This window comes from Gymnodraco acuticeps, unplaced genomic scaffold (genome assembly GCF_902827175.1).
Source record: "Gymnodraco acuticeps unplaced genomic scaffold, fGymAcu1.1, whole genome shotgun sequence".
Lineage (NCBI taxonomy): Eukaryota > Metazoa > Chordata > Actinopteri > Perciformes > Bathydraconidae > Gymnodraco > Gymnodraco acuticeps.
The window spans coordinates 891,257-918,805 of NW_022990441.1; the positions used below are offsets into that span (position 1 = coordinate 891,257).

General features: G+C 41.4%; 2 protein-coding genes and 2 non-coding genes across 6 annotated transcripts in view; all 4 read left to right on the forward strand.

Moving 5' to 3' along the window:
- The first annotated feature begins 1,195 nt into the window (after positions 1–1,195).
- LOC117552278 (P2Y purinoceptor 3) lies at positions 1,196–18,312 on the forward strand. Of its 2 annotated transcripts, XM_034225630.1 has the most exons (4): positions 1,196–1,322; positions 1,441–1,557; positions 14,349–14,785; positions 15,418–18,312. In XM_034225630.1, exons 3-4 carry the CDS (start codon positions 14,358–14,360, stop codon positions 16,088–16,090), a joined length of 1,101 nt encoding a protein of 366 aa, XP_034081521.1. In that variant the 5' UTR covers positions 1,196–1,322; positions 1,441–1,557; positions 14,349–14,357; the 3' UTR covers positions 16,091–18,312. The 2 variants fall into 2 exon arrangements, with proteins under 2 accessions (XP_034081521.1, XP_034081522.1); XM_034225631.1 differs by having other exon boundaries at positions 1,295–1,561.
- On the forward strand, positions 5,214–5,286 carry trnaa-agc. The gene has a single exon. It is a non-coding gene; the product is annotated as a tRNA-Ala (tRNA).
- trnaa-agc lies at positions 10,418–10,490 on the forward strand. Its single transcript has one exon. It is a non-coding gene; the product is annotated as a tRNA-Ala (tRNA).
- Positions 18,313–19,356: 1,044 nt separating the features above from the next.
- The window catches only part of LOC117552168 (rho guanine nucleotide exchange factor 17-like), a 56,053-nt gene continuing 47,860 nt past the window's right edge, over positions 19,357–27,549 (forward strand). The window contains exons 1-2 of one of the 2 annotated variants that reach the window (XM_034225450.1): positions 19,357–20,471; positions 21,411–25,087. In XM_034225450.1, coding sequence (XP_034081341.1) covers positions 19,850–20,471; positions 21,411–25,087 — 4,299 coding nt within the window. In that variant the 5' untranslated portion in view covers positions 19,357–19,849. Of the gene's footprint in view, positions 25,088–27,549 lie in introns of both variants that reach the window. The other variant, XM_034225449.1, reaches the window with a different exon arrangement.

Here is a 27,549-nt window from a genome sequence, read left to right on the forward strand (position 1 = left end):
ATATTTCCAAATAACTGAACATGCATACTCAAAAGTTAAGTCTCTTGAAAACACTCATTAATATTCACACTTTTACACTGCCAACACAGTCTCTTTATGGATGTCACGTGGCTTTGTGATGCTTACAAGAGGCTAGCAGGTAGATACAGTTGTGATGTTGCTTTCTAAATGCGTGTTGTGGCTATTTTCTTATCATATAATACACATAGACTGCCTATACATTATAAAGATAATACGCAAATACTCTGATGGAACCCGGATGCTGTGCAGGAAACAGCAGTCAAAAAGTAGTGCAATAAAAGTCTCATAAAATCCTAACTAGATAAGACACTGTGAGAAGTGAGAACCAGTTCTGTTACTCTCAGTGAAAGTTGCCAATGGTTAATGTCAACGGCAGAAAGCACAAGGGTTCACATGAACACTGTGGCATTTGCAGGCAGAGAGTGACATTTTACTAATGACATCAATAAACACTTAAATTCTTACCTCAGCAACATTAAAGTGCCAGACAATCCAGGCTGCCAGTATGCCATCTCTCTGTCTGTTTTGACTGGCTGTTAGCTGTGACTTAAATGGTTGTCTACAATCCTGATGGTCATTGGTTTGAATCCTTCTCCCTGCAGTCTATATGTCAAAGTGTTCTATTGAACCACACATTGCTGCCGTAGACATGTTCAACAGTGTGGCTGATCTCTATGTGAGTCACTTTGACTAAAAGTGTACGTTAAAATAAATGTCTATCATGTTCATTTTTTAAATTATATTCAAAGTTTGACCCAGCTGGCCACTTGTCAAAAGAAAGGAACATTGTTTTCATTATATTACATGTCTTTATTTAACAAAACCATGCATAACAATACAATCATCTCAAAAAGAGAAGAGATGCTATATGCGAGATTATAGTTGAAAGCTCATTTCCATCTGCAGTCCCAGGGCAAGTGCACACATAACAATCATTAAACAATTTGCTAGTGCCTATCACACTAACAATTAAAACAGAAGAATACAGAAAATATAAATACTAGTATATTTATCAATATAAATATAATTTTACAATTCACAATTCATTTCAACTAACATAAAAATATTGGCCAGACTGGTTGTCCAAAATCCAGTTCCTAGTCTTCATTCAATTTTTAACAGCATAAAGGCTCACACACACTTCCTATCATTTCCCTTTGCTTGGGCAAGTGCAGAGCCATCTGGGCAAGTGGTGCAATACTATTTGCGCGTGCGTAGTCATGTTCTAGCGCGCTGTTGTGCGGTACCGGAGCAGTAGTGTGTGAAGGAGAGAGTGCAGCAACAGAGACACTTCACAACAGGTAGGGCCGGAGACAGAGAAACTCCGTGCTTTAAACACACTACTTTTCTTTTTCTTAAGTTTTCCCTTATCAGCCTCGCGTGTGTTCATAGTGATTTATACACACTTGTTTTTCACAGCGTTTTCCCTCCACGCTGAACCGGTCTGTTTTTACAGAGGAGAGCAGCAGGACGAGTCTCGTACCATGTCGCAAACTTGTTGATGCTGCCAATTCGTTTTTACTGCCGTCATTCAGGGTAAGTAAGTTGTATTATGTTACAGTTAATTGCGTTTTTCCAACTAAAGGAATGGTACATAACTAGCTTGAGCATGTGAGTCAAACACATGATAACATTGTATTCTCATTAGGACCGGTGGTGTTAAGTAACTAAGAACTGTACTTAAGAACAATGTTGAGGTAGGGTACTTGTGCTTTACTTTAGCAGAGGTGGGAAGTAACTAAGTACATGTATTCAAGTAATGTACTTAAGTACAATTTTGAGATACTTGTACTTTACTTGAGTAATGTTATGCTACTTTGTACTTCTACTCCACTACAATTCAGAAGTAAATTGTGTGCTTTTACTCCACTCCATGTTTTACTCCAATACATATGTTACTTTACAGTTTCTGATTAATGATGTGAAATACAATCAACACTTAAATAAGATCTCAGTTACACCTGGATTAAATTCACAAGCTACCGTGCAGTTTACAAAGTAATTCAAACTAGCTGCACCTTCACCAGCTTTGATAACACTTTAATGATCAATAATTATAATAAAAACATATAACATATATTATTCTGAAATTGACCAATCTGCAGAATGAGTACTTTTACTTTTCTGAAATGTGTATTGCAGGACTTTTATTTTTATTTGTAACAGAGTATTCCTACACTGTGTTACAGATGTTGTACTTTTACTCAAGTACAACATCTGAGTATTTCTCCCACCTCTGTACTTTTAAAGCATTTAAATGTCATGTTACTTTGTACTTCTATTCCATTACAATTCAGAAGTAAAAAACTCCTTTAGTTACTTTGCATACATAGATGAATGATAAACAATAGGATCAACACTTAAAAAAAACGTTAGAAACACCTGGATTCAATTCACAATTAGTTGACATTAGTTCCACCTTTACCAGCTTGATAAACACATCCAAACATTAATAATTATAACAAAAACATATTATTCTGAAATGTGACAATCTGCATAACGACTACTTTTAAAGGACTGTTACTTGTAGCAGAGTATTCCTACACTTTGGTATTTCTAATTTGACTTAAGTACAATATTTGAGTACTTCTTCTACTGCTGATTGGGCCACAGTGTGTCTGTTTTGCTAAATGCCAATCATATCATACCCGCTTTTTATGGTATTTGAGCGCAAGTTGTATTCTCAGTACATTTTATAGTTTTGATATTCAATCAAAATCATTCCTTAGTGTATCAAAGTCGTAGGCCTGCTACATCCACCGGATGTTATTGAAATAGACACTGAAGGACTGAATCAGATTCTGCTTCTAAAATAACTCTGGCGAATATATCTGTAATGGTTTTGAGCCTTGATAAGAGTTTACCAGCAGGTGCTGACTTCAGGGTCGTTGCATCCTTGTGTTTTTCTCCTGTTCTTGGAAATCATAGAAGCAGAACCACAGTGCCTTCAGGCAAGGCACTTACCCAAGGCAAGCTGCACAGCGGGGAGCCTCAGGGTAGCAAGGTGTTTCCTGTGCTCAGACTAGGTGTGAATACTTGTGACAGCATCTATGTGAACTGTGCAGAAGACATAGTGTGCAAAACCATCGCAATACAAATTGAGCCCCATGTCTTAAACCGCAAAAATGAGGCAGTAAAAATCCTGGGAAACTTTTAATGTTCCCATGGATTTGGTGTGGAATTTTTCAGCTTGAGAAAACACTTTACTTCTGGACATCATATAAAACATTTAAGTAGTATATTGTTTGCAGAAGTTCATATTAATAGTTCTTAACTTTATATTTGTCAGACTTTTTGTATTACGTTGAATTTGAGTATCATACATGCTTTATATCATATAATTGGTACTAGAAAAAAAACAGGCCTCAAGTTATGCATTTGCCTTGTTCCTAGTCATGGTCTCTGTAACGGAATAAATAGATGTATTTATTGAATACAGCAACTATGTATGATTGTTATCAGAGCAAGCAGTGTGTCTGCAGAGCAAACTTCCGTCTTGAGATCTGTATCAACTTTTTGAGACTATCCAGGAAAGTGTTTCACGACAGTTGGCTGACAACAAATTATTAATGCAACTGGATTAAGTTTATACTTTACTGAGAACATACAGAGAAAGGACATCCATATGGGACACTATAAAGCAGGCTGGGGAGGTGACAAATATATAACTCACAGCAAAATGCTCCCATTCGCTCTTTCAGATGAGATTTTCTCGATCACTTTAGTAAATTGTGTCGGAAATGGGTGAAAAATAGTCAGCACAGTTTCCAAAGGCGAAGGTAATGTCTCAAATGCTGTGATTTGTTAAACCAGCCATCTAAAAACATGTAAACATGCAGCTAACTATCACAGCAACACAGGAAGTCGAAATTGCTCTATTTTCCCTTCAATGCTTGAAAAGTGATTTGTTTCCAGTCATTTTCTTTCACATGGATATTACATATGATTATTTGTTTCAGTTCTACATGCATATATATTTGCTTTCCTTAAATTATAACATACACCATCTGTGCTTCTGAAGACACCAGTGGAAAAAGAGCGATGTGATATATTTGCAACAAGATCATATGACAAGTTTCTGACACAAGCTTCTCTCTATGTTTGTAGCAGGATATATAATTAAACCTAACTCCAGTAAAAACCTGTCACATGTCACTGAAGTAATAACCGGGAATCATTCGGATGGGTTGACTTGGCACACTCACTGGAGACTTTGGCATGCTCACTGTGATTTTAGAAAAGATTGCTTTCTGCTGGCACCGGTCAGTTTTCTGTCTGTGTTTGGTTTGTCCTTTTGGGAACAGAATAATGAAACACTGGTCAAAGACATCAGGCTGGACAGAGAGGTGATAGAGGGGAAGAGGGATCCAAACTTGTTTACAGGACAAAGTTAAGTGCACAGTATTATCTTCCAGAGTAAATAGTCACAAGCTCTCAGCCAGCCAGCCATCCAAAGCATGCCAGCCAAATGTCTCCTTAAAATGTGTAATTTAATGAAAATGGACCAACATAAATCTGACTTCTCTGGTCTGAGTAGGATTCAGAGGATTACTCTTATAGTCCGTCTTAATTGTGATCCATAAGGACAAGAGCTACATTTGAAAAGGATACTGTGTAATTCCCAGAGATGTAGAGATGCATTATCAGTCAGTGAAGACATGTCTTTTTTCTTTTTCTCCTGTCTTAATGCTTTAGTGACTGTGCTCTAAGCAGAGCTGCATTCCCATCTGCGCCACAGACCCATGACAACAGGGCACAGGGTAACTACTGTTTGCCACTCTGTTAGGGTTTAGGAAGGGTTTATGCCTGACTACAGGTGTGTATCAAGCTGTTAAGGCTACTTTCAGTAGGTTGTATTTGAAAAAAACATGTTTTTCTATCACCATTCAAAGGAACCAATAGCAAGTCCTATTCAAGAGCCACCGAATGACTAGAGGAAAGGTCAAGCTTTTTTATGCAGGACTTTGAACACTTCTTCATTTGTTCATCAATTCATATACATCTGTTGTTGTGCTCATTGATGGCACACAGAATGTAATATTTAGAGATTTGTTTAAGGTATTAAGAGTAGGGTCAGTGTCCACAGTGCAGAGTGAGGGGGGAGTGTCAGTGACGGTAGCATTACTCCCTGTGGGTGTGTACCGCTAACTGATATGTGATCTGCAGTCTGTTTTTAAAGCTTGCTTCACACAGGGGAATTAGCTCAAATGGTAGAGCGCTCGCTTAGCATGCGAGAAGTAGCGGGATCGATGCCCGCATTCTCCAATGAGATTTTGGACTCTACATGTTTCAAGAGTAAAAGGATTTCTACAGATTATAAGATGCATTGTAAATTCAGAGTGTCTTGACTTTGCCCATGATATCAAATGAGTGCTGTTGCCAGGCAGAGTTGGTAAACTTTCATCTGCTCATTATTTCATTTACATTCATGAGAGCATTTACAGCTTCATGCTTAGTAGTAGAGCTCCACTTACAGAACTCCTCATTATTTATATCAATATATATGGAATTGATGTTTAATGATAAGTAGGAGACAAAGTGAGGTGATGCAAATGTAGAGGTTGCTGAAAATCTAGTCTTAGAAGCTCCCTGTGTCCTGTGGGTTTAGGATGCTTGGCATGTCCTCTGTTCGAGTTCACTACTTCCTCATTTCTGATCTACTGTTTACTGTCTATTAGAGACATCAAATATAACCCTGATTATCCGGCTAAAATGTTATTTTGTTTTCTTTTTTCATTCATTAATAATGGGCGACAACAAAGGGGCTGTTTTTACGAAGCTTTGGATCCAATTGAGATTTCGGTATTTCTCATGCAGCTGTAGTTATCTATATACAATCTCTATTATTAAAATTATATCCAGACCAATATAAACTCCTGAACAATTCTGACCCGTGGGGGCGATCAGAAGTCTGGAATCAGGCTACCAGAATTACCTCTGTGCCGATTGCATATTAATTCAGCAGGACGGATATTAGCACAACAAAATGACTCCCCATCACCATAACCAGAAACCAGCTAACCTGAACACAGTCAGGCGGAAAGAAGTGACACAAAAGGACCATTTAGTCAGATATATATACGCTATAAGGAAGCTAATGGCTGCAGTGCTCTATGCCCTACTGTCCTGCCTCTGACTTGTTTCATCAGAGCTGCATTCACTTCCCCTCTGTGTCTCACTAACCAGCCTCAACTGCCGTCTGTCAGTCCATACACGTCTGATGAAATCATAATTCCAAATTCTTAAAGCGACGAGCATCAACACGTTTGTCTACAAGTCACGACAAATTATTTCCAGCAGAGTGCTCTGTATCATCATCTGAAGCCTTGTGTATGATATGTGTCGCTATGGAAGGCACTCCTGTCCTTCTGTCCTTCTGTCCTTTTACAATTAACTGTGTTTTGGTTTGTTTCTGCCAGATAGGGATTTACTACTCGATTAATGTGCACAGCCTGCCATCTAGTCATGTTACAAAGTCCATATTTGTACTTAAAACTTCTGCACTTCTTCTGTGGAAATCAAACCGTCAGGAGAAACACATCATTTCTCAGGAAAATCCAAATGTTTGTGCTGCTTGGTATGTTACAGATAGTCTGTGCTCTCTCTTGTTTATTACAACCCTTGACTTATTTCATTTGGGTCTCACGCAACAACCAGTTGTTTTATAGTACTCGTGTGTGTTTGCGTGTGTGTGTGTCTGTTGAACACCAGCCTTTCCCATCATCTATGTGTGTATTTCTGGTGCAGTTGATTGGTCTAAATGTCTCCTGTGCATTGGCCACAGCGCCTGGGGATAGATGTTGTATTAGCCTGCAGCATATTAGTTTAGATAATTAGTCAAGTGATTTTCCCCCTACAAATGAAGACAAAGGGTTGTGATATCTTCAGCATGCAATTTTGTGTGTTTGTCCATTACAGCTGCGTCTGTCTTTCAGGAAAATGAAATAAGGTTTGTTGTTTGTCTTGGTAAAGAGGAAGTTTATGTGCTGACGTGTGCATGCATGTACACCATAGCTCTGGATTTGTCAGTATGGCATATATATGTGTGTGTGTGTGTGTGTGTGTGTGTGTGTGTGTGTGTGTGTGTGTGTGTGTGTGTGTGTGTGTGTGTGTGTGTGTGTGTGTGTGTGTGTGTGTGTGTGTGTGTGTGTGTGTGTGTGTGTGTGTGGTGTGTGTGTGTGTGTGTGTGTGTGTGTGTGTGTGTGTGTGTGTGTGTGTTGTGTGTGTGTGTGTTGTGTGTGTGTGTGTGTGTGTGTGTGTGTGTGTGTGTGTGTGTGTGTGTGTGTGTGTGTGTGTGTGTGTGTGTGTGTGTGTGTGTGTGTGTGTGTGTGTGTGTGTGTGTGTGTGTGTGTGTGTGTGTGTGTGTGTGTGTGTGTGTGTGTGTGTGTCACAGCTTTCCTCCATGTCTTTCTGATCTCAGTTTTTAAATTCATTACACTAAAAGCAAGCATGAATTATAACAAAATAATGTCAAATTGACTTCATGTATAATGATTACTTTAAGTACTCAAATAATTTAATTAATAATTGGTTTTAAATCTCAACTGTGAGCAATAACTGTACACCAGCATTACATTACATGTCACTTGTTAGACGCTTTTATCCAAGGTGACTTACATACTCAATACTGTGGGCAATCCCCACAGGAGCAATTTGGGGTGAAGTGTCTTGCCCAGGGACACAACGACATGCTGACTGCAGTGGGGTTTGAACCTGTGCTCCCCTGGGGCCTCATTTATAAAGCGATATACGCTCAAAAAATGGCGTACGCCAGTTTCTACGCAATGTTTGCGATTTATAAAATACTAACTTGATGGGGAAATGTGCGGTCCTCCACGCAAACTCTAACCCATGCATAGGCTACGCACTAAGCACAACAACGGGAGAGACGAGAAACTGCGACACCGTTGGCAGAAGGAAGAATGGAGAGAAATATGTGGAAATAATACCATAAATAAAATGTTACCTCTCATTTATCATGAAGAATTCATTTTCAAACATTGATTAAAGCCAATCTTAAAATGATTAAACAAACGCCTGTTTGAGACTCCTCAGTGCACACAAAAACATAACTTGGAGAAATAAATAAATAGCCTACGGATATGTTATTGAAAACCATCTCGAATATGTTGTGTTAATGTTATGAAATGTTTTCTCATAAATGATGCGGTAAGCAGGAGGACAGCATTACTTTAAACTGACGCCGTGTTGCATTTCTATAGGTTGTAGATACGAGCATGGTTTGATATACTATGACGTTTAATCGTGTTTTATGCCGTTTGCCAAGACTTGATAAGTCGCTCGTAAAACACAGGAGGTATGGAAGCTAAGAACACCATATGTGGTAAATTGTACAGCTGATATAACACAACACATTAGTTGTATTTCCTTTAACTGGTGGATATAGGGTTGCTGCGGGGGGGTTGAGACGCACAGGCTGCAGTGGAGACGCTGCGCACAGCTGGTCGACAGCTGGAACACAAACCACCAAATACAAAAACATAATTCAGATCCAGTCGTCATGACTCCACTCCGGAGGGATTCCCCGATCACTTCTTACAGTCTCTCATCAAGGGGGTGTCTCCTGTCCCCGGTACAAACACACTGCCTGAGGAAGGCTATGTGTATTGTTTTTGTCATTAACCTTTTTCGGGCCATTTATTTATTTATTTTGGTGACGATCCGACCTCCATGCTGCTACTCTGGTTCAAACTGCATCCACCAAACAATATGATTTATCTCCACCTCCCCAAAATAACCCACATCTGACACGGCGTGAGATGTCTTTTTTAACTGTTCTGTCGTCATTTCCTGCGATCTTCTTCATATAGTCAGTCAGATGAATGAATGAATGGGCGTTTCTTTGACTATTTATAGGCAAATATGGGCGTTACGTGAAGCCCGCAAAAGCTGCACCGCATTTTGAGTCGGTTGTGATTTATAAAGGGAAACCGGCGTAGGAAGTGCCATACGCACTTTCCTTGCCGGTACGCAATGTTTGGTGAATCGGGAAGTGGCGGAAAATGTATGGACCTATTTTTCGGATTTCTACTACATAAGCAACCTTCCCACGTGAATCCTACGCACGGCGTTATACATGAGGCCCCTGATCCGAACACCAACACACTAGTCCCCTGCGCCACAGCCTCCCTAGCCACTAGCAGATTTACATCTGTTCCTTTATTATCTTTTGATTTTGAGCCGTTCACTAGAGATGCAACTAATGATTATTTTCATTTCAATCAGAACAATGGACTCCACATTTGCATTTATCGCTGTTTTATCCAACATCATATGTAGCACGGTTGTTGTGCAATCTTCATTACCATTGTCTGCTACAAATCATTGCATGTAAGCTATACATTTAAAATGTTTACACTATCACAAAACATCAGAGGTGGGAGAAGTACTCAGATCTTGTGCTTGAGTAAAAGTAGAAGTACCAGAGTGTAGGAATACAAGTAAAAGTCCTGCAATCAAAATGTTACTAAATTTACATTACAAAAGTAATAGGATCAAGTATACTTTAAGTACTAAATGTAAAAGTACTCATTCTGCAGATTGGTCCATTTCAGGATAATATATGTTATATGTTTTGATTATAATGATTGATCATTAGAGTGTTATCAACGCTGGTAAAGGTGCAGCTAGTTTGAATGACTTGGTATGCTGTTGCAGGGTAGCTTGTGAATTTACTCCAGGTGTAACTGAGATCTTATTTAAGTGTTGATTATATTTCACATCATTAATCAGAAAGTAACTAAACATATTCAATAAATGTAGTGGAGTAAAAGTACAATTTACTTCTGAATTGTAGTGGAGTAGAAGTACAAAGTAGCATAAAATGGAAATACTCAAGTAAAGTACAAGTATCTCAAAATTGTACTTAAGTACAGTACTTGAGTAAATGTACTTACTTAGTTACTTCCCACCTCTGCAAAACATAATCTTGCGACACACAAGTATATACAAATGTTCTTTGGCCCTACTCTTAGTTCCTAACTGTGTCAGCGTGTTGTTTCCTGCTGGGAACTGAGCTTGGATTAATCAGAGCTTGACACACTTTCAGTTGACTCATGTTACCTTAACCAAGGTTCAAAAGTCCTGGGGCCTCATTTATAACGTGCGTAGGATTCACGTGGGAAGGTTGCTTACGTAGTAGAAATCGAAAAAATAGGTGCAGAAATGTTCCGACATTTTCCGATTCACCAAACATTGCGTACCGGCGAGGAAAGTGCGTACAGCACTTCCTACGCCGGTTTCCCTTTATAAATCACAATCGACTCGAAATGCGGTGCAGCTTTTGCGGGTTTCACGTAACGCCCAGGGGGGGGGTGGGTGTGTACCGCTAACTGATATGTGATTTGTACTCTGTTTTTAAAGCTTGCTTCACACAGGGGAATTAGCTCAAATGGTAGAGCGCTCGCTTAGCATGCGAGAAGTAGCGGGATCGATGCCCGCATTCTCCAATGAGATTTTGGACTCTACATGTTTCAAGAGCCCATGATATCAAATGATAGCTGTTGCCAGCCAGGCAGTGTTGGTAAACTTTAATCTGCTCATTGTTTAATTTACATTCATGAGAGCATTTACAGCTTCTACCTCAGATACACATACATGCTTAGTAGTAGAGCTCCACTTACAGAACTCCTCATTATTTATATTGATATATACATCGAATGTATGTTTAATGATAAATATGGTATCATTAAAAGCTCAACATCAGATGGGATTTTCATCTCAAGGTAGTTTAACTGTAACAGCTTTCAGAATTCTTGTTACAGAAGCAGAAAACAGGTATTTCCCCCACAGTATAAGGAGAAGAGTTACGGACAAGTTCTCAGGAAAAATACCTGCCAAGAATACTACGACTTTATGAGCAGTGAAAACTGAGTCGTAGAGAAAACTCAGATGACTGCCTCACACCCATAATGACAGTCAAATAAATTCCTGCGAAAGGGTGGGTGAGCAATGTCTTAATTACTGTTAGTGTCGTGATGCAGTCAACATGTGGCTCAAAATGACTTCATTACACACATAACTTTCATTTTTATTTCATGGGAATCTCTAAAAGCAACAACCTGTTCACCAAAAACCTTTGTGTCATTTATTATTTGTCAATCTTTGATTTATTTTTAGAATAGCACATCACTATGTAAAAAAACCCACTAAATTAACTTTATGAAATGAGTAGTTGGGATTTCCAAATGAATCTTTTCCCTGAGGGTTTGTCTGTCCTTTTAATGTGTTTATCTATGATGCCGCTATTAAATTGATGTAAATGCCGATTAGGAAATGGATATGGCCTGGAGGGAAGCTGTAAGCACACACACACACACACACACACACACACACACACACACACACACACACACACACACACACACACACACACACACACACACACACACACACACACACACACACACACACACACACACACACACACACACACACACACACACACACACACACACACACACACACACACACACACACACACACACACAGTGCAGATAACACCTGAGGCACACCTGGGGTTACTGTTTGCTCTGGAGAGTGGTTGAAATTGAATACATGACCACATCAAACACATACTCAGTCATAAAAGCTGCACACAAACAATACATTGCTGTTATTAAGTGTCAAAGGAGAATTCTGGGGTGTATCTGATTTGTTTGAGTGAACATTTTCTTTTAACCCCATAAGGGATCATCTGTTAGGCTTATTAACTGCATCCATTTAAATCATTTTGGCATAGATAGTATTCTAAGCTAAATTTTGAATTACATTGCACCGCATTGTGTTGCTTTTATAAAACATATTAAACTGATAAGTACGGTGGACATTTGGGGATTATAAAGTTGACCAACTGTCACTGGAAAAGTTGTATTGGATTAATTTAACAATGTGACCCCTCGATTCCTTATTACTGCAGATGTACTGTAAACTACCCAGCTAACTTAGTCATTTCAAGTATACTGACAAAAACACTTACAATTATAAAGCAGATTTACTGTGAGAGTGACAGTTTGCCAACTTTATAAGCCCTGATAGTCAACAAGCGCTCCGTTCCCAGCTGTGTGCGTCCCTTTTAGTGTCCCTGTTGCCATAGCTTTGAACTTCGTGCAGCGTTTTGTGTATGCAGCGCTTTTAGTAAACTCCCTGGATTTCTTCCGCAAGTTAGTGAATGTTTTCTAAACGCAGTGCATGTGTTGTCACGTTGTTGTATGTGTTTTGGCACATTTCATTTTTTTTTATTTGCATCATTTTTTAAACTGCATCACGTTTCTCCTAATGGAAGTGTTTTGGGCCGCTGTAGCGCGTTTGCGTGGGTCGGCCACCGTAGATAAGGTAAAGACGTTTTACATTTCTGCTTAGTACTTCTCCCTAGTTAATATCTTCCTTCAGTGATCTATGATAGATGTCCTGATGATTAGAGTTGTATTTCATTTGGCAGATCCCAGCACTTATTCCTTGCTTTGATCTGTTGATCAATCTTCTGCTTGCTAGGGCTTGTAGGATCCACATTGCATGTTGTCTTTCTTGTATTGTCGGTAACTCACAGGTATTATTAAGCGGAGCAGACCTGCCAGTGACCTTTTCTTTGGCACAGTAAATAATACTGAGAACCACATAGTGACACAACCTCACAGACAGGAGGAAAAGCTAGAGTATGGATTGCCGTTTCAATATCAAAGTCAGACAAAGAAGTATTCACCTCTCCTCATCCCTGGAGGTTCAGGCATAATTACTCAAATGCATTTTTGACCGAGTTTGATTGATGGAGTTAATCTAAAGTGCTTTGTTTTCAGAAAGCTTAAAGATTGTATTGACTTTAATAACGTTGCTGGTCTTTAAGATAGCAAGACCATTTTTCATCAAGGCCTTTCTTTAGACAGGCTGAGCAAACAAATCAAAAAACTCTGAATTCAGAAATGAGTCATCAGCACTTTCCAAACCTCTTTGCCTGCTCGAAATGTTTAATGTTCTGCTCCCTCTCACTCCTCCTCTCCTTCAATCACTCTACCTGGGATTATAAAATAATGCGTCACTGACTGTTCATGCGCCCACACAGAGAGTTCACTAAAAACACAGATTTACAGACTGACGTTTTTTGGGGGAAAAGACAAAGACATTTATGACAGCACATTTACGTCTACTTACGCTTTGATGTGACGTACTGTGAGTCGCAGTCTAACAAGTCTATAGAATAGGAAGTGGTTTAAGCCAATCACTGATTCGCCCACATGCTGTCAAGAAGTAAACTGATGTGATTAATGTTGGTTGGGGGCAGTAATTCACATTGTTTATTAAATCCGGCAGCGTGTTCAGACAGTGTGTGTTGTGAGTGGGAGAGCAGACAGTCTGCAGTGGTTTTCATTTCAAAACATCTAGCTGTCCAGCTTCCACTTGTTATAAAATGATAGAAGGGTTACATTACCATAATAAAATGAGCTGGCTGGCTGGGACATTTTTCTTTTTTTGGTGTGGTTTTTCTATTGATTTAGCAAGTGGTTCTACTATAGTGACCACCTTGTTACAACTTGAAATAGTGGAAAGTAATTGAGTACTCAAAAACAGTAAGGAGCAGCCTCACATTACATTGTTTTACTTATTTATGTGCAAATAAATTACAGGATAACTGCTGTATTAGTTTTCAATATTAAGATTTTACTTTGAAAACATAAATGACCTTTTATACTAATTTAGATTACTTAATGATTTGATTGCTTCTTTATCATTTAAGTACAATAATGTTTATAAGACCAGAGTTGATCCAAGAAGATGTTGATGACATAAATCAAACACATATTGATCTATTGTGCCCTCTGGTGGAGAGTTTCTCTTGTTACTAATACCAATATATATATATTACTTTTCAATGTAAACACGGCCTGTAGAATACATATATACATATATACAGTGTCAACCTTTATGGGTTCTATTTAGTTTTTTAATCTTAGTTTAAAGGTTACCTTAAATACCATCTTGCTTCAGATGTGTTCTGATCATTAATTGAAGACCCATAAATGTTTCGAATGTATAAGAAGAGATTTAAATAAATAAGTCAGAAGAGGTTTATTGTCAGGGTTTCAAAGGAATGAGGATAGATGGGGTGGGGGATGTCTGCCAGGTGATGCATTTCATCGCTCACAGTAACAATGTTGATCTGCATTGTTATTGTAAATAAACAAATAAAACTCAAATGTATCTTTCAAGTGAAATCAGTCTAAAAAAAACTGCCGTAGAGTGCTCTAACTAATTTAGCAAATATGCTACTACTAACTAAAACAACTAACCCACTCCTCATGTCTCTCCTGCAGGATGTGAAGATGCCACATCCTGTCTACTCCTTCCCGACAGAACTTCTGATCTCCCAAACCTTCCCTACGGATGGGTTCTCCTCCAGCGAATGGCCGACAGAGCCGTACGCAGCGGGCGACTTCCTCCCCAGCCTGAGCAACATCAGCAGAGCCAGCATCCTCCGCTGCACCTACAAGGAGGACTTCAAACGCATCTTACTCCCCGCCGTGTACTCTTTAGTCTTTGTGCTGGGACTTCCTCTCAATGCTACTGTCATACTGAAGATATGGAGGACGCGTCCCAATCTGTCCAAAAACAACATCTACATGGTCAACTTGGCCATAGCCGACTTCCTGTATGTGATGTCACTTCCCTTGTTGATCTACAACTACGCCAGTCACGACTACTGGCCATTTGGGGAGTTTGCGTGTAAAATGGTCAGGTTTCAGTTCTACAGGTGAGATACTTTACTTATTAAAGAGTGGCTATCTTTGTATGCAGTTTTGTGTTCATATTTGCTTTCAATTGAAATTAGAAAACTTAAAAAGAAGAATGAAGCTTTAAAGGTCCCCTATTATACTGTTTGTCATCAATATATATAATAGGTCTCAGATATATACATGTCTCTGAAGTGTTTGGCTCGAAATACCAAACAGATCATGCATTGCAGCATCCCATAATCCCCTCTGTTTCAGCCCTGTTTCAGAAGAGCTGATTCTCTGTCTGTTACTTTAGATGAAAATAAGGAGCCACTCCCCACGGCCCTCTGAGAGATATTTGGTTAAAAAGAACACAATGGTGCTCTAGGAGGAGGGGGTTATCTTGGTTGGTGATTGGCTAATGGTTACACAAGCCAAAAAATCGTTATGACATCATAAAGTGGCCAAAATCTAATCAGCTCCTTCTCAGACAGGTTTTTATATAAATGGATCAGGACAAAAAGTGAGCCAATCTTTTTTCCTGAAACTTTCAGAATGTCTGAGGGGACACATGTTGATGTATAAAAGACATGAAAAAGTGGAGTTTGTATAATAGGTGACCTTTAAAAAGATTTAACCTAACTGTTTTTCCCCTTTATACCTTTTCTAGTAATTTGCATGGCAGCATCCTCTTCCTCACCTGCATCAGTGTGCAGCGCTATGTGGGCATCTGCCATCCAATGGCAATGTGGCAAAAGCAGGGCGGCCGCAGGCTGGCGTGGTGTATCTGTGGAGGAGTCTGGCTGGTGGTCGCCGTCCTGTGCGCTCCGACGTTTCACTTCGCCGCCACGGGGATCCAGAGGAATCGCACGGTGTGTTATGATCTGAGCACGCCGAATAACTCGCTGGCCTACTATCCGTACGGCATGGCTCTGACCTGCCTCGGCTTCGTGTTGCCCTTCATAGGTGTGATGGTGTGCTACTTTCGCATGGCCCAGGTCCTCTGCCGCCCGGTGTCCTACCAAGGGGTTTCCAGGGCGACCGGGGAGAATAGGGACAAGGCGGTGAAGTTGATCATCATGGTGGCGACAGTGTTCTGCATCAGCTTCCTGCCGTTTCACCTCACAAAGACCATGTACCTGGTGGTGCGTACCCTGCCCGCGGCGCCCTGCAACACTAGAAACTTATTCTCCATCATTTATAAAAGCACCCGGCCGTTTGCCAGCATAAACAGCTTTCTGGACCCTATTCTGTTTTACTTCACTCAGCCGCGCTATCGCCAGAGCACCAGAAGGTTTATGCGCAAAGTCACCACCCTCAGAGACAAGGGCACCAGCGTGTGAGACCACGATAAAGCCTTCCTGCTATTCACCTGTGGTGGATCCTGTGAGGATGTAAAGTGGTACATGTATTGGTTGCTGGGTTTCCTTTTGCATGTTCTGCAGCAAGACCTTATTTGATTTTAACAACTACTCACTGCAACAAAGAATCATACCATTTTCAGAGGGTCGAAAATATTAAGATGCACTGGCATTTCGATAAGACTTTTGAAATGAAGGTTGAAATCTTGTTGTATGAGAACGAAACAAACTGAGAAAAGTAAAATTACCAGACCTGAAATTAAAAATCCATATTCTCTTCTTACCTATAAAACAATGCCACCTTGAATTGGCATTGACCACCACAGTGTATTTCAATGAGGAATTTTGGCCTTTGGGGCACTTATTACTAATATCCCAATTATGTCTTAAGTTAATTAATATTGTAGCAGAGAAGTGCTGTCAGCAGAACACGCAGTCACAGTCTGCATTTTCATTATCTGTGAAATGTTTACTCTCTTTCTTTATTGTGTTTTGTAAGTACTATTTTTGTTACAAACTGTGAACTGCAGTATAAAATATATAGATATAATAATATTGCTCTTACGTGAAAAAGATGAGGGTGGTCTTCCACTTGAGCAGGCCGAAAAGATGATTTTGAAAAATGACACAAAGCCATGTAAAATGCTCAAAGCATATGTTTATATATGACTGCATGGTAGAATTGCATGAAGCACTTGGGTGAGGAAATGTTCCTTTTAATATAGCGAATTAGACTTTCTAATGAAGGTTTCTCCTGTGCTTTCCCTAAAAGACTTGTTTTTTCCTCTTTTCACCACTGGATGTTGTGCGAACCACAGTGCTGTAATCACACTGCAGTTAAATGCTCTGCTCCTTCTACAAATGGTAAGGTCATTAACATGTTATCCACTAAGGATACATTCTTGGTCACTACATCCAGAGATAAACTGATGCCAACAACACTTTATTATCCAGCTCATACCACAGTACAACAGGACATCAGTCTACAGTGTTCTCCATGTGTGCTTAAAATTATCCAGTGAAAAAAGAAAATGTGAGTTGTGCTAATGTTAAAACATTTAGGAGTTGTTATCAGATGCATTAGATGCTACTTTAAGGGCAGGGTCTAAATGTGGACTCAACCCTGCGGATTTCAACTTCCTGTTAGTGTGTGAAACCTTCCCATGAAATTTGTATTTATTTTCCAAGAAATTGCCTCTGCAGTTAAACGTTTGGTGGTATACAAGGAAAAGAGACATTTAACAAAAGGAACTTTGCTCTTAAAGAGGTTCTCTACAGTGCATGTGAATTGTTTGTACAGATTTGATAGTTGGAGTTATACCAAGTTACTGAGATGTGAGCGTTCATGAAATGAACATAAATGCAGATTTTGTCTTTGGTTGTAACTGCATTTTGCTGTAGCTTAATGTTGATTTAATTTAATTCCAAGTTTCTTGTTTTATCTTGCACTTGTTTTTCTGATTACTTTTGCAGGAGTATTTGTAACCCAAATATTGCATCAAACTCTCTCAGACCTGAGATCAGAAGCTCATCTCACTCTCTCCGATTTGACAATCTGATTTTTAAGTTGAATGAAATTACTAAAGAAATCCTAAAAGTGCCAACAACTTATGAACTGTAAAATATATAATTTTGGCAGCTTTACTTAAACACTGCAGCAACTGTTTAAGTTTTGCACCCATGGGGGATAGAAATGTTGTGTATATTGTTAATGTGAACATGTTATTTCCATGACCCAAAATATGAGATCATCTACCTAAATAAGAGCTTCATAATTATGTGTGCAGTATGCATATTGAGTAATATAGTATACTGTATGTTACGCTCATAGCTACAGCATTAAGTGAATGCACAGGTCTTGTTGTTTGTGTGTCTGTTTGGATGAATATTTTCGAAGTCTAATGTTTTTTCTGCATCAGTCTGAAATAGTGTGTGTCTTTGTGTCAGACGTCTTTGCACTGTGCCAAAAATATTTGTGTCAGACAGTATTATTTAGACTAGTTATTTTTTTGTTCGTAATACCGTACCACAGTATCAGGAATAGATTTTATTTTTGTTAAATAGATATAATTATGTTGAGGAACAAGTAGAAATTGTGTTGTTATGTCTAATAGTTTTCTTACTACCATGCATCCCCTTGAGTTGCTTGTGTAAATGGATGTTGTCATAATGGAATTAAAAAAAGTCACACAGCATAACACAAATGCCTTGTACTACTTCCTCCAGATAAAAGTGTTTTTTATATTGTCCTTTTCACACTCAACATGAACTGTGACACTCCTCTGTAAAGCTCTATTGCATCAGAAAGTACAATCATTAATTTTGTACATATACATCTAATAGGTTGATATTAAAAGATAATTGTTTTGGTTGCTCTTCTTACTTCTCACATCTTCCTGGACTGAAACCTGAAGCTTTCCTGACACAAGTCACATTTCTAATTTTACAGTTTAACACAATTTCACCCTGCAACATGACAGTTACAGATTTCCTTAGAAAATATTAAGAAAGAAAGCATATCCCAAAACCTGAATGAGAGCTTCCAAGCTGAACAAATACAACATCAATTCGTGAATATGCAGTGGAAAGTAATATGATGCAGTTTTACAACACGATTAATTGGTTAAAGTGTTTAGAGATGATCTACCCCAGTGACCTGACAGGTCCCAGGTCAGCCTGTGGAGGGCGCTGCAGTAAACTCTACTCCTCTGAGGGAATGTAACACAGAATTCCTCTCTGGAACAAAAGGACCTGTTAACCAGACAGCCACATGGGAAGCACCACAGAGGCTTTATTGTGCATGATTGTAAACTTTTTCTTTGTTTTTCTACCCCCCTCCAATGCTGACACACTTATTCACCAACAACATCATAACACATCATTAATGGACTTTTAGCTGCAGAACTAATATAGCTTGCATTTGACATAATACTCTGGCTTTCTCTAAGAACCTTTACTTCAACAGACAGGAATAGTGATTTTATATTCACAATCAACGGTGTGTTGAGAAGCTAAAATCTTGGGATATTAACAAAACAGCTGCAGGTCCACAATGATACTCTTAAAATGTAGTTTTCTGTCTAAAACTCCTGTCTTGTTCGCAAGGGAAAGGGCTATAATTACATCTAGTTTGTCCACAGTGTCTGCCTTCTCCTATCAAAAAGGGAAAAAAAGCTTTTCCTCTCAATCCCCGAGGGGGCTATGACAGCCCCTATACCCCTAGTCCCGCCCACCCCCTCTGCCCTATCTCAGGCATTAACATGCAAAAAACAACAGAACACACGGAAAACGAAATCATGCCAAAATAAGGAATCCACAAACAGTTTTGGGGAATTAACAGTGGATGATGCGTCGGGCCCGTGCAGGCGTGCTAACCTGGCGAAGGGCTCAGACATAGTAAGGGATTAACAATGGAAACGTTGTGTTTGTGAACAGGTTGGGAAAGTTTTGGCCAACAAATGTTGTAGCGCTTTTCCTCCTTGCACGGATGCGGTTTCGGGAATCGACAACATGTAAGTGTTGATAACAGAGCAGCACTCTAGGCTACTCACTGAAAAGTTTATCGTTTGATTAACATCGTTACAGTGCAGTTTGAAGTGTTGCCAACACTTACGTTTACGTTTTAAATAGTGATTGCATGCTAGGTGGGGGAAAATGGACCACAACTCAACAAGGTGCCTAGAGCTGTAATCCGTGGAGTGAAAATGCTTGTGTGAACTCTAACAAAGAAAGACATGAACAATGGCAGAAAGAGAGAGGAAAAATGCCGCTGTTTATCGCAGCGTCTCTTTCAAAAAGTTAGGTTCCTGGAGCACCAACAGGAATGAAGACCAACAACACAAATCAGACGATTTGGAGGCAGCTGGCGTCGCCCTTCCCCCGGAGCCCAGCAAAGCAGAACAGCCCTTGGCGACGCGTAATGTCAGTGTGTCAAGAAAAGTTTCCAAAATCTCTGCCACCACCACTGCCGGCCTCCTGACCGCAGACCCAAAGAGAGGCTCCTCCACTCCTCACTCCTCTATTTCTCCATCCATCCGACAGCTCACTGAGAAGTTTAGCAGCAGCAGCAGCTCTGCAGAGACGCACAGAGCCTCACCGGGGGACTGTGGAGCTGTGACGCGGGGGAGAAGCACTCTTCCCCGGGAAAGTTGTTCCAGGAGACACGGGTCTGCTTCTCGTAAATCTTTTCACGAGGACAGCAGTGGTGGATATTTCCACGTTAGTGATACCACTACTGCTGAGACATTGACAGACAATAAAGTGCAAAAGTTTCACTCAGACACTGACTCGGTGTCAGACTCGGACTTGGAGAAGAAATGTGAGAAGGGGATTTTTTCACGTTTATCCACCGACAACAATTCTGGTAAGAGAGATTATTCACAGATCAATGCATGTCCCTCTGATCCCAGAAATACTTTGACTACAGATGAGGAAGATGATATTGTTAGTAGAGGGGTTCCCTCGCCCTGTAAATCTCACAAAAGCTATCTCTCTACACGTCACACTGAATTTATTCCTCTGCACTCTGACAAGTGGCCCAGTGTCACTAAAATTAGACAAATCTTTGATGAAGGACAAGGCAATGCTACGCAGCAGCACAATACTGACTCATATGAGAATTTAAAAGCAGTTGACAGAGGAAATCTACAGGAACTCAGCCCCAGTGAGAGTGTTTCTCTCTCAGATACAAGTGACAAACTCTCGCTTTGCAGCTCCGCTAATGAACTCTGTTGCCTGTCTTCACATGGCAAATGCATAGGTGGAGCAAAAAGCAGAGAAAGCAGCCCTGCTAAAGACACTTTTTGTCACAGTATGGACCTTTATCCCAAAGCTTACAACCAGCAGTACTCGCACAAAGAGGAGGAGGCTGACTTAGAGATACAAACTTCTAATAACAACAACGTTTCTGGCAGAAATACTTTCCAAAGCAGTAGCAGTCACAGTTGCACTAAGGGTAGTCACTACCAGAGGATTAACCCATCTCAATACAGATCTCATAGTCCCAGCCCTGAGGCAGAAGCTGCCCATAAGACCCATAGGACAACAGTGTTGACATCTGACCCCAGCCCTGACCTTCAACCCCCTGCTACTTCGTCTTGGAGTCAATCGGAAAGCTTGGACGCCTCCTCCTCTCTTCAGCGGTCCTCAGTGAGGGAGAGAAGGGATAGACAGGGGGTCGGGCTGCCCAGGGATAGTTTACATTCCTCACATAGCTCCTCTAGAGCGCAAGCCCCCACCTCCTCCTCCCCCTTTTCTGCTCCAACTCCAGATAAATCCATTACCTCCTCCTCCTCTACTTTAGCTCCTTCCACCGAGCTTAAAGCCCCAGCAAAAGTAGCTGTCCCCCTCCGCTCCCGCTGGAGGTTCAGCTCTGGAGACGAAGAGGAGGAGTACACCAGAAGAAGAAGAGTTGGAGGAGGCGGTTGGAATGTTCCCTCCGGCCCTGCTCCTTCCATCTCATACAAAGCAGGTGAAAAGTGTGGCACTGAGCGAGGAAGTAACTCTTTATCCCGCAGTAAAAATGGCTGGTGGGGTGCTAAGGGCATTGGCAAGTCTTCAGGCAGTGAAGAGGACAGCCCTGGTTCTTTAGGCCCCCACAGTCGAGAGGCAGTGCGACGACGCTCATTGAGAAAAAAAAAGAAGGTCAGTGGAGCTGCTGTTGCAACAGGCCGTGATGATTATGATGATCATGATGGCGAATCAGAAGACACTGACAGTGACACAGCCTTGACAATGGAGCACTTAGAGAGGCACCGCCAGCAAAACACATGTGGAGCTTCTGCAGGAACATTATCTCGGAGCCACTCGGCAAGAGAACAGAAAAGTAACAGTAACAGAGCCAGGGTGCAGCAATGGGAGCGCATCTCCTCAACTGCAACATCCACAACACTTCCTGGTGTATCTCGAGTGTCAAAGGTCAACATTCCCCCATTTGCTTCCAGTCCTGGTGGTTCGCATTGCAGCAGCAGCCGATACTCCAGCACTGAGACACTGAAGGAGGAGGACCAGGCTGGCTCGGCCAACAGTGCAGCAAATATGTTTTTTAACACAGACAAAGAAGCAGGCCCCGCTAGCAGAGCTGCATCCTCTTCCATGCTGAGTAAAACTTACCATGGAAATGTAACGATGTATCGCTCCCCAAGCTTTGGCCATGGGGATAACTTCTCCCATCCCCCTGTATGGGTGCGCCCCAATACTGTGCCTACAGTCACCCCCTCTAGTAAACTTTCCAAAGACGGCGTAGTATCGGCAGGAGTTAGGGATGGTGAGACCATCAATTTAAGAAGGACAACAGGTGGGGTAGATGATAATGATAAAAACCAAATATCGATGTCCAACCCTGATATCACCTTAGAAACGATGTCCCTTTTGAGCTTTTTGAAATCTGATCTGTCAGAGCTTAAGGTGCGGAAAAAGAGTGGAGATAAATCAGGGGTCGTTGAAGGGTCACCAGTGTACAGGATGGGTTCACGGACTCATGGTGGGACCCTGCTACCTTCAGGTTGTCGGCCGACACTTAAAGACCTGACTGCCACCCTGCGGCGCGCAAAATCCTTCACTTATTCAGACAAACCCAAAGCAGCAGTAAGGTGTTGCTTGACAGGTGGCGCCACAAAAAGGAGCTCCTCTGAGCAGCAGCTTGATTTGGATGCAGAGGGTGATGGAGGGAGGGTGTCTGTGTCAGAAAGGGAAGTAGAAAGTGATGGGGGTGATTTTAGGGTTGGGAGAGGACAAAGAATGAGAGATTATGGATTTGATGACGAGAGTGAGGAAGGGATGCCAACTCCATTGCAGGAGAAGTATGTGCAGGAAGCCAGACAGGTCATTCGAGATATCTGCCAGATGAGTACTAGAGAAGATGAAGATGATTTGGAGGATGAATCTTTCCAGTTCAAGAAAACAAATGAGGAGAAAGAGAAGGCAGGAGTGAGCATTAAGGATAAGGCTAGGACAGATCAAGAGACTGAGTTTAATAACACAAAAGACAGGGATAAACATGAGAGGGAGAGAGAGAACAGGGAGAGGGAGAGGAGTGAGAGGGATGGACAAAGTATGCAGTTGGAGACGCTAAACAGCAGGGGCACAGAGCACAGGGAGAAGGCAAAGAGACAGAGCAGAGAGACGGAGAGAGCCTTACCGAAGGGCAACTCAGAGGAAAGCATGTTCTACGACCGCTCTGTGGATGAACTTTCAGGCCATGAGTCCAGTTTAACAGATGAAGGGATTGTAACAGAGCCAGAGACAGGCCCGAGTGACCCTTCTGAGAGTTCATTCCTGGGGTCAGCAGGGGTTAATTTTGGGTCACGAATTGCTAGGGATGTGCTAGGGCAGCCTGTCACCTTATGGAAGCAATCGGCTCTACATGAGACGGATGGGTTAAAGCCGGAGACAGAAGAGATTGCGGAGAACAGCATGAATTGCACAAATAGTCCTAATGAAGTCAGTGTAACTCCGTCCTTGGCTCACCCTGGCGGTATGGCTGAGAGTGACTGCATCATCGTGGATCTGAGCCGCAATGCTGGTATCAACAATGTTGACACTACTACTGAAGAGGTCACCACCAACTGTGCAGTGTTGCAGAGGTCAGCAGGCACTGCAGAAGGAGGTGGACTGGAAGCCCCTGCGACACCAAGTTGTGTCCGTCGAAGGCGCAAGTTCTCCCCTTCTGGTAATAACACAGGCTCTGATTCCAGTAATGGCAGTAATGCAGAGTCTGCAATAGCAGCTGTTGGTAATGGCGAGTCGACCACTTACCGCTCTCTCAGTGACCCAATGCCTCAGCGGCGCTGTTCAGTGTCAGAAGAAGGGAATAACAACTATTCCTCTGTAGACAGCAACCTGTTGGGATCCTTATCTGTCAAAGGAGGAGGAGGTGCTACAGAGGGGTCCGATTTGTCAGAATACAAGGGCAGTGTGGCCAGTGACTTGTCAGTTTACAGTGATGGCGGGATCCGGGATGAGGCTGTTCGTGACTACAGTGGGGTGATCAGGAGCATCGTAGCCGAGCCAGGTGCAATGGACAGACTGATGATAGATGATCATGGCAATGGCAAAGCTCCGAAGAAGAAGTCGCTGAGTGACCCCAGTCGCCGTAGTGATGCTCCTTTACTCTCCCAGAATGACCCTCAATTCAAAGGTCAGATTGGCAGCACTCAGCCTATCGGTGAGCTAGATCAACCTGGTCAGATCCCACCTTCCAGCAGTGAGCCTATCCTGAGCGAGCAGAGAAAAGAACTGTGGGAGCCAGAAGTGGAGCCTGATTACACATTGCCAAATGTAAAAATAGTCAAGAAAGCTCGTTCCAAGTCAGAATGTACCCTCAAATCCGATAACCATGATAATGAAGAAGATGATGTTATAGACCAAGGGGCAGAGGAGGAGGAAGAAGTTCAGAAGTTTAACTTTAACCTGAAGCTGGCTGGGGTTTTGTCCCCTAGAATGGTTCGTAGGCCCACCAGAAAGCGTCCAAACAGGCCGACCCAGTTTTCCCCTCTTGAAGATCCATTTGAGCCCCCAGAAATGTGTTCAGAAGAGCAGGAGGATCACAGCTACCAAACCGACCTTACTCCTCCCCTTCCAACACTGCATACTAAACCCAAAAGCAGACCCAAGCATGTCCGCCATGCCAGTGAACCCACCAGCTTTATCCCCATCTCCCCTCCTCCACAACTCCAGCCACTGAAGGAAGTGGACTGCCGTGCTGCCCACCCAACTGAAGACCCTCAGACCTCGAGTAAGCCTCCAGGGGATGTGGCCCCATCACTGGAGGATGTTACCCATAAATATATTCTTGAACTGAGCACTGCTGAGGTCCCAGGGCCTCTACCAGCGGCTAGGGATGGAGCAGAAGGTTCAGTGTCTGCCTTAGAGGTGCCCAGCGACAACAGCACAAGTGGAATTACAGAAGCTGCACCACAGAAGAAGAGCCAAGAGGACACTGCATCCACGGCTATCCCACAGAAGACCAAGCCCAGAGTGGTGAGTCAATTTTAAACATTTTAATGCCATGTGTAAGTGTGTGCCAGGCTGGCGTGTCCAATGCTCTTTTGTTGTCTTTGAGTTCTGATGATTTATAGTTTTACATTGGGTTTGTGTTTGAATGACACTCAAACAAAGGTGTAAGTGATGAGTGGTTAGCCTTTGTTCGATGTTTTAAATAAGGTGAGAATATATGTATAGTGTAAAGTTAGATGTTTTTTGAGGTAATACAGTTGTCTTTAAACAGCCCATCATGTTGTCCTGCACTGTTATTCTTATAGTTTCATAGCTGCAACCAAGTGTGCATGTGTGTGTCTGTGCTTTTGTGAAGTGCTGTGAATCAGGACCCATATAATACATTTCAGAGTGCATTTGGGAGCAGCACTACAATTCAGAAGCCATTAAAAGCTGAACAGTTTTAAACAAACTTCCGAGGATGTTATTAGTTTGACTAAACAAATCGCAGACAAAGGGCATTTGGGAGTGTACCAAGGCCCGCTGTGTGGTTCTGTTTTCATCTATTTGTTTCATCCAGTATCGATTGTCTATTTGCCAGAATCATAGAGTCTTAGAGAGGGGTTTTAATAAGCAGTTTGTCTAAACATAGTGTGTGTGGATGTGTCTGTGATGCTGTATTTACTCAATAGTGTCTAAACATTGGGAGATTTCTGGCTTGTTATGTCATAGCAATTCAAATGTTAAATGATTGGGCTGGGACCAATAATCAATATCATCATAAATATACATAACAATTTTGAGCATGCATTTATGTTATTTAAACCACCACTGGGTAAAATATAAAGTATATAACTTCATAACTTCCATTATTCTAGAAACGTTGTACAATTAAACTAAACTAACATCAAAACCTGAATAAAGTTAAATCCAAACACTCATAAGTACAAACATTAATGCCATTTAGCTATTACATTCATAGCCATACTCTGCAACTTTTACTCATAACACACCTCTTTGTGCGGCACACTCAGACGTTACCTCTACTGGAGGTCTTTTCCCGGAGTCAAAAATCATTAGACTGACATGGGTGTGACTCTGAATAGGTGTGGAGAAAGTAAAAACAACATTGGGATTATCATCTTGTCTGAGCTCAGGTGAAAAGGTTCCACTGCAGACACATCATCCAAGGCTATGCTTTCATTGTGTCATGACTGCTTTCTTTATCGCAACTCTATATTGCAGCCCTCTGCTCTGGTTGTGAGGCCAGCTGTTCCTGTAGATGGTTTGTTACTGAGAAAGTAGTATGGACCAAAACATATGAAGGTTTAGCTTATTGCCATTGACTCTACATCCTCTTGCAAAGCTGCTCTGCTGCTCATTGATATTACTTCCATCTATTGCCTTGGTCTTCATTGTTTTACTCCTCAGGGCCATTGTCCTTCCTTGTTGCCGTAGTGACAGTAGCAGTTGCTGACAAGGGACCTCACCAGTACAGGAAATAGGTTTAGGGAAATGGGAAGTTGTTGTGGTTACTAAAGTGTTTGATGATGTCCAGAATTACTGGCTGGCGTGTGTGTAAATGTGCACTCCATTGTGTGGTGTGTGTGTGTGTATTATAAAATGGTTTCCTCCTTCTTCTTTCTCTGTCTGTGTGTGTATGCATATTGTTTGTCTGGAATCTATCAATGGCTTGTTCAAACTCTGAGTTTTGCCAACATGCTGTGTTTAAAGCACTGGCCCGCAGCTCTGGTGCACAGGGAAGGTGTGTGTGTAATTTGGACCTCAATGTAATGACAACTGTGCCAAGCTAAAATGGAGCGCAGACAAGTTGAAAGAAAGAAAGGGAATGAAAGAAAGAAAGAACAAGCTTTAACCTTCTGTGGTGACTGGATTTTTGCTCGTTTCAACCACACCACAATGCCGCTTTCTTACAGAAAAACATCTCATTAATTGGATCTTTGTCTGTTTTATTGCTAATTTGCTATTCCCTTTTGACCTTTTGACCTTTTCTCCCTTGTTATCTGTCCACTAAGAGAGAGAGACACTGAGATGCTTACTATAAGTATGTAACATTTTCAGCTTATACCCATCCTAATTTTTATATATTAGTTCCCCATAATTCCTCCTCAATGTCATCTTATTTTGCTCTTTGCTGTCTCTGTCTGTGTCTCTGGAACATTGCAGTGACGTGAGATCATAACGTTTCTCTTGGTGTGAGGCAGGCTGCTGAGCCAAATGTCAGGTAGAGAGAGAGAGAGACAGACTAATGGGGGAGAAAAGAAGAGAACTGGAAGGAAACACTTGCTGCTTTAAAAAAAAAGAAAGTGACGGGATTAAAAATAGAACTGAGGGTTGAAGAATGAAATGGTGGTGGAAGGCGGGGGAGTGAGGGAATGAGATGTAAGTGGATACGATGGTAGATAATACATATTTTTAGTTCATCATGAATAACATTTTATCGTGAATCAATAAACCATAAGGCTTAAATTGACTCATCATGTTTA